The 13492-nt window shown below is 36.7% G+C and overlaps 1 protein-coding gene across 10 annotated transcripts in view; it reads right to left on the bottom strand.

The window, feature by feature from the left end:
• PAK3 (p21 (RAC1) activated kinase 3) overlaps nt 1–13492 on the bottom strand; it is a 286225-nt gene that overhangs the window by 17489 nt on the left and 255244 nt on the right. For all 10 annotated transcript variants that reach the window (XR_002776059.1, XM_011374345.2, XM_023520009.1 and 7 more), the window contains 2 exons: nt 12754–12853; nt 12081–12277 (listed from right to left, as the gene is read on the bottom strand). Coding sequence is in view for 9 of the 10 variants with exons in the window: in XM_011374345.2 (XP_011372647.1) it covers nt 12081–12277; nt 12754–12853 (297 nt within the window). In the remaining variant the exon portion in view is untranslated. The remainder of the gene's footprint in view (nt 1–12080; nt 12278–12753; nt 12854–13492) is intronic.

Genomic DNA, 13492 nt, shown 5'->3' with positions numbered 1-13492 from the left:
ATATGCCAGACAGAAAAAGTTGAAAATCCCATGATATCACTTATATGTGGGATATAATCCTAAAAGCAACAAATGAACAGGACAAACATATAGAAACTCATGGACACGGAGAATAGACTAGTGGTTACCAGAGTACATGGGGGAGGGGGAAGGTGAGAGGTAGATGGGGTAAAGCGGGTACAATATATGGTAACAGAAAGAAATCTAACTATGGGTAGTGAAGACACTATATATATATATATATATGACTTACTGTTAAAGCGTACAGCTGAAACTTAAGGGAATTTGTTAATCAATGTCATCATTAAAAAATAAATTAATTAAAAAATTAAATTTAAAAGCCTGTGTTGTCCAATTTACACAAAAATCCTCATCTATTTCTTTGTCTTCCTAGGTTTAAAGTTTCTTTTCATCAAGTAGGACTTCATGAAAGTACTACCCCTTGAAAAAACAAAAACCCAGATGATTTCTTTTTCAACTATTATTTTCGTTTTAATTGCAACATTATTATTTCCAACTAATTTCCATAGCAAAAATCCACACTTTCAGTTTATATTATGGGCTAAACTAGCTTTTGTGGACTGATCTGAGGATCTACTCACTATACATAATGCCATTTCTATGGGAAAATTCACTCTGTGTTTCAAATAATTAACTTAAAAATGATCTTTTAGAATGCATCTTTTGAGTCAGCTGGGTATTATCTTTGTAACATAAAATTGCTCCCCAAGGCCCTGCTAATGAGAGAAAAATACAATTTTAGCTAATAGAACAATCACAGCAAAAAGGATTTTACTAGCAAAGTTAAGTATTAGATGAATAAAGATTAAGGTAAATATATCTAGGCATGAGTGATCACATTTTGGTTTTATTTGAATTAGTAAAAACTCAAAGTGAGCTGGCTATTAGAAATTAGATTAGAGGTTTCCTTTATAGTTAGTTGCTTCTTAAGAAACCCAAGAATTATCCTTGAGTTCTCCTCCTTCCTCATCCAGCTACCTTCCCCTCCCCTAATCCTTACTATAATCTATCAACTGGCTTCTGTTAATGCAACCTCTAGAAATGTCTATCATACTCATCCATTTCTCTCTATTGCTATTATCTGCTTAAGTTTGAGCTTCTCTCAGACTGTTACAATAGCCTCCTAATTGGTTTTCTTCACTCAAGCCTTTTTATTCTTCAGTCCATCCTCCTTAACAATTTATCCCATCAGAGATCTCATCATGCTATCCATTTTTCTGTTTAAAAAAAAATTGGTCCAATGATATGGTTTTCGATATGTATTCCCCAAAATTTCCTTCGAGTGCAGTTAAGAAGGATAAGAGGTAGGAGAGGGAGAAAGGTATAAAGATTTTAGGACTCTGCAACCATGCATATCTGTTTCAATCAGAGAAATATTTTTTCCTCTATTTATTTATGCTTCCAAGCAAAGTTTCATTTCAAGCAAGGAGTCACTGTAATCATTTGAAAAACACTAGTCCACAGGACATAGTAAAATTCCTTAGCATGCCATATAAGTTCCTCCATGACTTGGCACCTGCCCACCTTTCCAGCCCTTATCTGTTTTCTTCTCACCCTGGAGCTCTTCTTCCCCCACCCCCACACACATGCACATAATCGCTAAAGCTCACATACTATTTACATCAATTTGTTCATCTTTCCCACAATAAGAAATGCTTTCTCATATCTGCCTAAAATGCTATTCTCATTTCCCTTAAGTGCCTGGTGAACTTCTACTTGTCCTGTAAGATGTATTTCAAATGGCACTTCCTTTTTACAGCCTTCTCCATCTCTCCCAGAAAGGTATGGTGATTAACTAACTACTTTGGTTTTCTGGGGAATGTCCTAGGTTTTAGGTCCTGTGTCCCCCAATACCAGTCAAACTGGGATAGTTAGTCACCCTGCAGAAAGAGTTAGCCATTTCCTCCTTTCAGTTACTACAGCCCTTTGTTCATACACCTATTTTTATGCTGTATGGTGAATATTGTTACTCTTAACAGGTCTCCTATCCTGGACTCTGAAGGTGGGAATTGTGTCTTGACCTTTAGATTTCATGGCAATTCGCTCAAAATAGGTGTTCAATACATGTTTTATTGCCGAATGAAATGAGAGCCAAAATGTATAAATAAATTTAACTGAGCTGGGAATATAACAGACTTTGATATATAAAGTATTAAAGCTCAGAGCCTAAAATAAACTATTAAACATATAAGAAGATAAAGAATGACAAAAGCGGTTTTTCTGAGTTGAACAGAACTGACATATGGTAACTTCTGACTATCCACTCCTCAGTGTGGAAAAAGGAAGAGAGCTCTGTAAGCAGTGTATGTAAGCAGATGCCATTTAAAGGAAGGGAGACTGAAAAAGAAAGATGATTACAACATGGTAATCTGTGTTGGGCATGCCCACAGAAGAAGGGGAAGAACAAGTGCTCTCTGGAACTTGAAACATAGTTCATAACCTTAGTATTCTCTGACTTTGAACAGAGAAAAGTGCTCTTGTTTAATCTTCTACACCATTGAACAAGGTCTGCTTAATTCCTAAGGTGAGACAGTATATATAGGTCTTTGACCTACTGACCTTATTTATAATGTTAGAAAGATAACCTTTGGCCAAAAAATGGTGCCCTTCTTCGTTGTGATATACCTAGAATTTTTTGATGTTCTGGAATTTTTAATAATTCAAATCTGTTGGCAATAACACACAAACATCACAATTTACAGTGACCTCAATGAGAAACTATATCTAAGTACTCGGAGCACTAAAACTACTTTACGCAGTTAAGGAAATAATTTAAATTATATTATTGACAATTTCTTCAGTTAAAAAAGATCAAAGCAGTCATCTTAGATGTTACCATTTTCCTCAAAACAATGCATATGTAACTAATAAATTTTTGTTAAAGTAGTTTTGAAATAGGACTAAGCATTTAATTAAAAAGCTTCAGTTTGTGATTTCGGTTCATTATAACAGTTTATAAAGTTTAGGTTAAGATGTTAAAAAAGAAAACCAGAGGACTTAAATGGAAATGTGTTAGTAACCATGAGAGTCTCCAGCACTGATATAAAGACTCACTTAACAAAGATGATAGTGTAGTATGAACATTTCCTTCTAAGTTGAATATTTGGGACTCGAAACACATTTTTCTGTGGATATCCTGTTAAAAATGGTGAATAGGCTTCCAGGCTGCCTCATAAAAATGTATTTAACATACAATGTAGTTTAACTACGAGCCCAAGAGAGCTATTCATCTATATCTCAATATCTTTAAAAAACATTATGTCCATGAGAATTGTTAATAGCTAACATTTATCGAATGATTACTATTAGCTCACTTAATCCATACCACGACTCCCTGAGGTAAACACAATTATGATTCCCAATTGACAGATAAATAAACCAAGGCCCAATATCACACAACTAGCAATGAAGGAGTCAATATTTGAATCCAAGGAGTATGAGTCCAAAGGCTATGCTCCTGACTACTGCAAAATACCACCTTCTACTGTTCCCAGTCTCTGAGGTAGGAATTCTCCTACCAGAGGGAGACAAGGGCTCTTCAAGAAATGAGGTACACTGAGCATGAGCAACTCTGCCTCTGCCTCTAAAGAGGAAATAAGCCCTTTTGAGGTTAATCATTTTTTATTTGCTTAGAAATGGGGAACAAAGGGCAAGGGGGTTCACATCATATTCAGCAGTGTCCCTATATATGTTGGGAGTTTATAAGCAGCTTGTACTCTGGTTGTTGCTTACTGTTGTCCTGGCTCCTTTTTCACTTTAGAATTTCCAACTACCTTTTAGTGTTTTATGAGAGAGATTTGGCAACGAGTGACTTGACACCTTATGACATAGTTTACTCATGACCTGGGATTTCAGAGGTTAAAGGCCATTGTGTATTGCTGTCTCTGAAGTGTTTTTGGATTTCATAAAAGGCCCTGACATTTCTTTATTTCTAAGAAGAGGGTAAGTGGGGCCAAATCTCCAAAAAGGAAATTACTATACATAACTAATATTGTATTCCATACTTTGACTTATTCAACCCAACAGTCCAATGTGACAACTGAATAAGTAATGTGGTTTAATTTAGCTCCCTACTTGTCCTGCATAATAGTTTTCATCTGTCACCAAATGATGGGGGAGGGGGGCTTTGTTGTTTAATCCTTAAAAAGTCATTTAAAATGAATCTATTATAGATCTACCCCTTATAGGTTGATGGTAAAAGGTAATTAGGTACCACTAACTGATTAGGTGTTGGCCTAGCTTTAGAGTGCTCCTTTCAAGAATAAAAGGACTGGCCACTGCCACAAAATAAATTCCAGATGACTCTGACAATGCATGTGTTCATTCTACTCTCTCTGTATTAATAGTGCTTGTCAAGAAACATAGAGCAGGCTATGTATTCAGAAAGCAACTCTCAGCAGCCCAAGCAGAACCCAAAGTTTAGATTCACGGGGGATTTGGAAGTGAGAGTACAGGCAGGTATAGAGATAGAAAGGGAAGGAAAGTGAAATGGAGCAGGAGGAGAAGCTGTGAGAAGCAGAGGGAGGAGAACATAGGGGAAAGACAGAGGCCAAAGGACAATGAGAAGAGAAGGTGGCTGGTAGAATAAAAAGGACAAAAATGAAGATAAAGGCTACAAAGTCAGGGAGGTCAAAGGGACCTGATCCTAGGTCACATTCTTCTACTGCCCCATATCTCTGGTCCTTTTTACATAAAATGCCTCAAAATATTGTCTATATTTGGTATATTGACTTCCTCACCTCCCATTTTCTCTTCAACCCACATTTGATTTCTATTTCTAAGGTACCATTTAACATTATACATTTGTTCATATCTCATTTTGGAATATTAGAGAAGAAAGGGACTAACTCCTTGATTCCTTTGGGCTTTTTCAAATAACTATATTAGGATCAAAACAGCCAGACTGTGATATGATTTGTGAAACATGTATTTTCAGTTACATAACCTGGTTTCAAATTCTATTTTATAAGTAGTTCATCAGCTGAACAACTCTTTACACCATAACATACAATTCTTCCCATGATACCACAGAGTGTAGACCACAGGCCCTTGCAGGAGTTTTATCTCTGCAGTGCTCTTCCCTGGCTTCTCCTCAAGATTCATGTCAGAGTGGGGCTGTCCACTCCCACATGCAGCATGTTTCACATCATGATCAAGTATCTTTGCTTGGTAGGAAAAGGGAAATCTTTCCCTTTCTATGAGATATATTGTGAGAAACAGATTTATTCAGGAGGTGATGAGAGATGTCTCTGAGACGCTTTCTGAAGATCACTCTTCTAGAAGCACTCCTAAAGGCAACACACACCCAAAACCATGGCTCTTCCAGCAGTCATGGAAGGCTGTAGGCTGTCTATAGACTAAGAACACAGAATCAGAGCAAGAGGACCTATGAGCTTCCTTTTTTATTTAAGCGAATCTCATGTGGAAACTCAATACAGAGAACAAATTAAAGAGGAACTGTTCTGGTGGAATCAAGAGCCATGTGACCTACCCCTTGGGCCCTTTAAGCACAAGGAATGCCATGGAATTCTGGGGTTGATAGGCAACCAATAACCTCATCAAATTCCACTTGTTTGAAGTCATAAGGAAATGGAGACCCGGTGAGAAGTAATCTATACAAGGTCATGGAGCTCCTGACTTATAGACCTAGGAAGAGATTTCATTCTTCAACTCATAATATGTATAGTTGGTAGCAACACTATACAGTTCCTTGTCTGGCCCCTTCACATTCATTTATTGATGAAAAATGCTGATAAATTTTGCTACTTGATCACTGGCTCAATTCTTTATAAAAAAAAAAGAGGAACAAAAAGAAGTGGAAAGAGGATGAGGAGAGGGAGAAAGGAAGAAAAGAAGGAAGGAAGGAAGGAAGGGAGGGAGGAATTGAGAGAGAGAGAGAGAACAAAAGGAAGGAAGGAAGGAAGGAAGGAAGGAAGGAAGGAAGGAAGGAAGGAAGGAAGGAAGGAAGGAAGGAAAGAAAGAAAGAAAGGAAAGAAAAGAAAGAAAGAAAAAGAAAGAAAGAAAGAAAGAAAGAAAGAAAGAAAGAAAAAGAAAGAAAGAAAGAAAGAAAGAAAGAAAGAAAGAAAGAAAGAAAGAAAGAAAGAAAGAAAGAAACAAAGAAACAAAGAAACAAAGAAAGAAACAAAGAAACAAAGAAAGAAAGAGAAGTTGCAACATAAAGGTCAGCCTGGTTTTGGAGATAATGTTAGAACACTGGTTCTCTTGGCTACAGGGATAACACTGCCTTAATCAGGTTAACTTTCTCTGCTGAGAGGCTTATGTAAGACATCTCAGAGTATCCTTTTATCATAAAGCAAAGGGTCTTCTAAAATGTCACAACCAGGTTGGAAAAGTGTATTTCAAAATGATGACAACGGTCAGAAATGATCTTATTTATCACCAAAACCGTGATTTTCTTGGTGAGCTCATTTTTCATTGGCAAAAGCGCAGACTTAAAAAGTCATAGAATAAGATATGTAATTGGGCATTTCAGTTGGCAAATGCCTATCATCACGTCACACTCCATGATTTGCCTATTTAGAATGAACTTTGATTTTGAGGACTGACCTGCTTAGTTAGAAGTCTGGTACCTATGAGGGCTCTACAGGGTTGCTTACATTTCCTAGGTGTTTAGTGATTTGTGACACCACAGCCCCAAGCACATGTGTGTTGGACCTATACCCTATGCAGCAGAAGGCAATAGTAAACCATTGCGTTTTCCTTTCTCAATCTTTATCTTTCTTGTCTTTTTTACTTTGAAAACCCTATGATGATTCTGTTCACTCATTCATAGGGTCACCAGAAGTTGGAACAAAGCATGTAACAACCTATTAAGACATTAGGCATTTGTACCCTTGGCTTATTCCCAAGCCATTTAAGGACACGGAAGAATGATTAGATAAAATAGTAGGATAATGGAATATCGGTCTTGGCCAACAGTAGGTCTCGAGGCAAATTTTCAGTCTTTCTTTCTCCCTCTTCACCTGGCTAGAGTCTCTTAGATTTTAGTTTGTCATGGAATCTATTTCTCCTTTGGCTGTCTTCTGGGTCATAACTCACCAGTCTGAGTTGTCTGCTTCTGAGTTACAATCTAAATGAGACTTTCTTATGGCTAGGTCCCATTTTCCTATGCTAAATCCTTGATAATCAATGATTCTTAAGAACTATCTATCTTTTGACGGGCAATTTTTTTTTTTATTAAAAAGAAACCATTTTACTATTCTATAATTATTTTAGTTGCAGTTATCCCAACTTGCCCCTACTTTTAAGCATAAGTTTGCCCTCAAAGTAGGAGGAGTGTCAACAAACCATCAATAAACCTTGCTGTTCCATAGTGGCTTACAGAAAAAGAAGGGAATGCTCCCTGCTCTTCCTGAAATACATTCAAAATAATATTGACTGAGTGGCAAAGTACGCTTGCTTCTCTGGAACTCAGGAAGTTTATGTCTGACTTTAATTCCAAATGAGCACGGGCCATCAAACCCAGACATTCCAATCCACAACACAGGTTCCAGTGGCTGGAGGGAGCTAGAAGCACTTTGACCCTTAGTTGCTGCTTTTTAGTTGCTAGAGATTCTTTTCTTCTTTACTAGCTTTTCTAGACAAACAAGCTAACCAGTGCTTTAATTGTGAGGCAAGGAGAAATAGCAAGTCTCCTAGTGTAGACAACAGATCTGAATTTATATTTCTGCCCTCCCTTCTTCTCCCTGGCCATACAGGTACTACACTCCTAATCATGAGTAGTCAGACTGATGGTTTTATTATCACCAATATGTGCTATATACTCAACAGCTAGCACATTTTAATGCTGAACTCCATTTTCAGGAGAAGCAAAATTGAAAAAGAAAATGGCATACCATGGAGGTATATGCTGAACTAATGTCATTTGTTTTTGATAGTGTTAATGGAGTGGTAAATCAGAGAATGTCATATAGTGCATCAGGATTTCAACAGGCTTTGACAGAGTTACTCATGACACTTATTTAGATGAAATTAAGAAATGTGGACAGAATGATAGTGTGAATAACCAGTTAAACAACCATGCTCAAAAAGGGCTGATGAAGAATTATTTTTCAATCTAGACAGGGTTCTATAAAGGACTTGCCACAGAGCTTTGCATTTGGTCTACTCCTTGGTGTGGAAATCTGAAGTCATTATTCTTAAAGCTCCACAGGTGATTCTAAAGCACAGTCAAGGAGGAGAATCATAGGTATAGGATCACTGGTTCACATATTATACTACATACTATACAGATACCAGTAACCATCACATATTATACTACATATTATACAGATGCCAGTAACTATCTTTCAAAAATTCAATGTTTGATACAGTTTCACAGATGTTTAAACCAAGGTTAGAAAGAAAACACTTAAAGTTTATTCCAACTAGGATAAAAGCTCGGAAAATTACACATAAAAAAGGGCTTCACTCACAGGGTCCAGTGGGGCCCTCAACTGGATGTCAGTGAACCATTTCACAAATACCAAATTCCATCAAAACTCACTGACAAGAACAGCCCCGTTATGTGTGGATGCAAAATCAACAAAGAGGCGCTCTTTTGGTGCTGAGAAAAAAAAAAAAAAAAAACCAAAGATTTGTTTTATGGAAATGATTGTGCCTCCTTATTTAGAATCAGGTCATTATAATCATAGGTTTTCAGTTATATCTTCAATTAACAAAAAAAGGCAGGTTGATGAGCAGAACACCAACATTTGATTTGCATATCCAGAGAGAAAGTTCTATTTTAACCCCAGTCACTTTGGCAAACAGAAAGAACAAGACATGTTATTACTGGAAATGGCACTAAAAATGTCCATGGGTCACAGAATAACATGTCCAAGGTCAATTATGTTGAGTGTAAAGACTTCAGGCAGTGGAGGAAGGAAGAAGAAGCTTGTCTCCTCTCTGTCTCTGGAAGAGTACCAACCTCATAACATCAGTAGAGTTAATAACTCTCTGACCTTTAAAGGGAATTTTTTAAATGAGGAAATTAGATCAATTAGTACAGAGCAATTTACATTTAAAAAAATCTCAACCACTTTATAACTGAGGGTGGGGGGAGTAGCTAATTCCTGTGTCAATTATATGTTAGGCAATATTCATAGTGTGTGCTCAGTTGAAACTGACACAACAAAGACACACACACACACACACACAAAAACACAGTGAAAGAAAATCAACTTTCAAATGTATAGCCCCAGATTCCCCTTTAACCTCTTCTGTTCAGTGTTATCTGTTCCCGATAATTTAACTGAATTGTGCAGAAGCCTCCACTCCTTAAGGGGATGGGAGTGTAACTAATGTAGAGGAGAAGTTCTTGGGGAAGTGGGGAGAATCCAATCTTCCTTCATGGATGGATAAAAAGCACTCTAAAGATGCTTTCAACCTTTTTACTTTCTCACATTTTTATTCATATATAAATGTTTCTCTCTCTCTATATATTTCCTACTATGAGCTAGACACTGTGCTAGGTGATTTGCATGCATTATTTCATTTGGTTTTCACATTAATTTTGCAAGATAGATATTGTCCTCATGTTAGATGAAGCAGGTTTATAAAGGTTTTAAGTGACTTGCTGAAGGTCACAGAGCTTATAGGTTGTGGAGCCAGGATACACCCAGATGTGCCTGACTACATGGGCCAATTTTTTTTTTTTCACGTCAACATGCTACCTTCTACTCTACAACTTTGTCTTCCTTCCTCTTATTTGCTTTTTTCCTCTTTAAAGCCTAAACTGGTGGATGGGTGGTAGTATTGGAAGAATTTTAAAGAAAGGAGAACTAACTTAGTTCTCCTTATATCTCTCCTGAAGCTGTGTAATTTTCTATTTCCCCACACATGGCTTGTCACCAGCATCCAAGAAAGCATAGGCTTCCTATGGGCTCATGTTATGTTTTTCTTTCCAATCTCTCCATGGTTTCAGTGACTACATTTTTAAAATCCCAAATAAGGACACATAGCCTGAGACACTGTGTTTTCTTTAAGAAAACATGAGGGCAATACATTTAAAATCAAAACTGAAAAAGTTCTCATGGCGCCTAGCAGAGAGATAGAGGGCTGGTTCAATATTGGATACGCTGATTGATTAACTGTAGGTTGATCATACATGGCGAGTAATGAGCAAAGTTAGAGTAAATACTTATCAGTGGAATTCAACAGGGTGGTCTTTCTGACAGATCTTTTTGTTATAGCCTTAATGTAGGCTTCCTGAACCCGGTGTCTTGTTAATCTGCAAGTACTTGTTTAGATACAAAGCTGTGGATTCTAAGAGACAAATTGTTAATTATGAGTGCTAATCCCAGGCTAGAAGATGCCTACAAAGAGTAAAACTTGTTTTCTTTTTTCTAATGATTAACAGCCTAGCAAAAGAGATCAATTGTAATTGAGGAACTGAAGAAAGTGATAAACACATTACTGAGACCAACTGCTTTACAGAACCATTTATTTAATTCTTAAATTTTTCAGGTTGCAAATTACTCATTAAGAGGCAGAAAGTGAAATAGCCATAATCCATTCAGTGCCTTCGAACTCCAAAGATTTAGAGGAAGAAATCCATGGAAACGAGAGGCGTAATGTGTTCTTTAGCTGTTATTTCTTAATGGGCAAAGGTGGTTAAACAATGAGGACAACAAGTCTGTGTAATTATCCTTATGTGCTGGTCCATAGGTCATGAGTGAGCTTGATTAAATTCATGGAGGGCTGACCCACAAATGGTGGAAAAATGCCCTTTCTTTTCCACTCAACCCTGCAGGCAGCTAATCAATGTGCACATCTCACTTCCAGATTGTTTCATGAGACCAGAGCAATAGTCTATAGGATTCATTAGGGCATTCAGTCCTATTTGTTGTTTTCTAATCAGTGCAGGGACTAGGACAGGAGACAAGTACCAGAGAAGAATTAGGAGGGGACAAAGAGGCTGTCTACTCCCTCTGTACATAGGGAATGCCACTCTCAATTGCAAAATGTTGAACTGCAAAAAATCTAGACAATTACTTTGCATGTTTCTTTACATGTATAAAAGCCACATATATTTGGCTTGAATATTCATTTTATAAGCTTAACATATAAACACTTAATTGTTTACTAAAGAGAATGGTTTTTATATACTAAACATGAAATTCAATTTTAGACTTTTAGTGGTAATGATGCAAACAACTTCCAAGATGCCTTTGGCACTGTAGGTCTAGTAAATTCACCTGCATGCATTTCTGAGCATAGAATTTGAATCTGTGCATATTTCCTGTTTTCAGTAATGTGAAGACCTTTATACAACACAGCTTCTGGCTCACCCTTAGGCTGTCTACAAGAAAATTGCTAGTGGCTGATTTCTGTCCTGAGCAAACCTTTCTTTCATATTCCTTTGCCTTTTCTCTTATGATCAACAGCATATTTGAATAAAGATGGTGGCATTAGGCTATGAAATGGAGCTTTACTTTTTACAGAGATAACCAGACCATGTAAGGATCGAACCTCTGATTCTACAATAGCAAACTGAGCTACCCAACACAAACTATTTTCAACTTGACAATCTAATTAAGTTTGTAATTTCATCAGGCTGGCACAGTATCTATCCTGTATTCCATTCAATACCCACCTAGCTGTTGTTGCTCAATAAATCATAACTGATAATGAAATAAAATCTAATTTAAAAAAATATAGCTGTTCTGGAAATGCATTTACTTACTTCGTTAAAGTAATTATAAAGCAAATGTGTCCTAGATAGATTAACCATACATAGTATGTGATAAAAATACTCTTTTCTTCATACGTCTTGCTTTTTTTAAAAAAAAGCATTTTTTAATAGGAGAAAGCTATACTAAAAATTTTAAGGACCCCTGCCATTAGAAATACTGATATCAAAGCATTGGAAAAAACTGTTAGACACCTTAACAGAAACTGAAAATAACTCACAGTAATTTTGAAAATTATAACTTGGAACTTCTGTGTCATTTGTCTCAGCAAAGAGCCCTTTCTGGCTACTTTTGGTAGAGAGAAGAAATGACATTTGGTCTTTCCCTTACCTGAGGAAGAAGTACTTGAGTTTTCTTTTGACTTACCCTGAGTGGATTTTCATTAAGGTAGGGGGGTTCACCTTCTACCATCTCAATTGCCATAATCCCCAGAGACCAGATATCAACTTTCGGGCCATAGGCTTTTCGAGTCACCACTTCAGGTGCCATCCAATAGGGAGTTCCCACCATAGTGCTTCGTTTACTTTGCTCAGGGGTGATCTGAGCACAGAACCCAAAATCAGCTGCAGAGAAGAAAACTCAGTTAAAATCAGCTCAAATTATTTTTCTTTTACAAAAATTCATTTTCAGATATGCCTTTAGTTTCCTTTGTTAGACATTGAGCTTCCACAACTGCCTAGCTCATATCCTTTTGTTGCCTGATCTCGCAGCTGGTCTTGATTTTAAGAGTCTGAAATAACTGACTGATGTGATATTTTTACTAGACTTCAGTCTGGTTCCCTCCAACACACAGAACCTTTCAGTTTTCTAATTAGTTATCTGTCATCCAGCAGATGGAAGACACTGGAAATTCTGAAATATTGAACCTCTCCAAATCTGGTCATAATCAGAACACAGCATTAATTTTTTAAATTTCAAACTGGGCTCTAAATACTTTCAAATCAATCACTTTCAGTAGCCACTTTCTTCTCAAAATAGGCAGTAAAAGAGCAGAAATCCCAGATACTCTCTCAAACACCATCTGAACAAAAATACCTACTCAATTTAACAGAGCCATCCATCCCAAGGAGAATATTGTCACTCTTTATGTCTCTATGGATCACTTGATTTGAGTGTAAGAAATCCAAAGCTTGGAGGCACTATTGAATCAGGAAAAAAAAGTTCTAATTATATCACAAATACTTTTTTTAAAAATTAAGTTTAATTTCTAGATAAATTTTGAGCAAGGGTATAAGTTTATGTTGTCAAGTAAAATAGATTACTAAATCTTTTAACACAATTTAAAAATCATTACCATCTATATCAATAATGCAATTTAGCATTATAATATGAAAGCTCCTGAGTCAGACTAGGACATGAAGAGTGATGTTGTGATAAGTAGCACTTATCATTAATACTGCAAAACTAACCAATTAATATAGTTGTACTTTGATCTACTTATCTGGAAGATATGGATTCAGTTTGGTCTCATACAGATATAGTAACCTTCTATGTCCATGGTATGATTTAATTCAGTAGGTCTGGAGTGGGACTGAGGAATCTGCACCTCAAGCTATTTCTGATGGACAACCAGGTTTGGGAACCAGTATCAAGTAGCTATAGGTATTTGTTTGGAAACGGCTTTGTACTGTAAGACTAGAAGATGGAAACAACAGGCTCGGGGTCAAATATCCTCCTGATTATTATACGTTTGATTTATTGCATGAATAGCATATACATGCATTTGGTAGATGTGTGTGTGTGTGTGTGTGTGTGTGTGTGTGTGTGTGTGTGTGTGT

This window comes from Pteropus vampyrus, unplaced genomic scaffold (assembly GCF_000151845.1).
Source record: "Pteropus vampyrus isolate Shadow unplaced genomic scaffold, Pvam_2.0 Scaffold244, whole genome shotgun sequence".
In the NCBI taxonomy this organism is placed as follows: Eukaryota; Metazoa; Chordata; class Mammalia; order Chiroptera; family Pteropodidae; genus Pteropus; species Pteropus vampyrus.
This window is presented reverse-complemented; position numbering and strand designations above follow the sequence as displayed.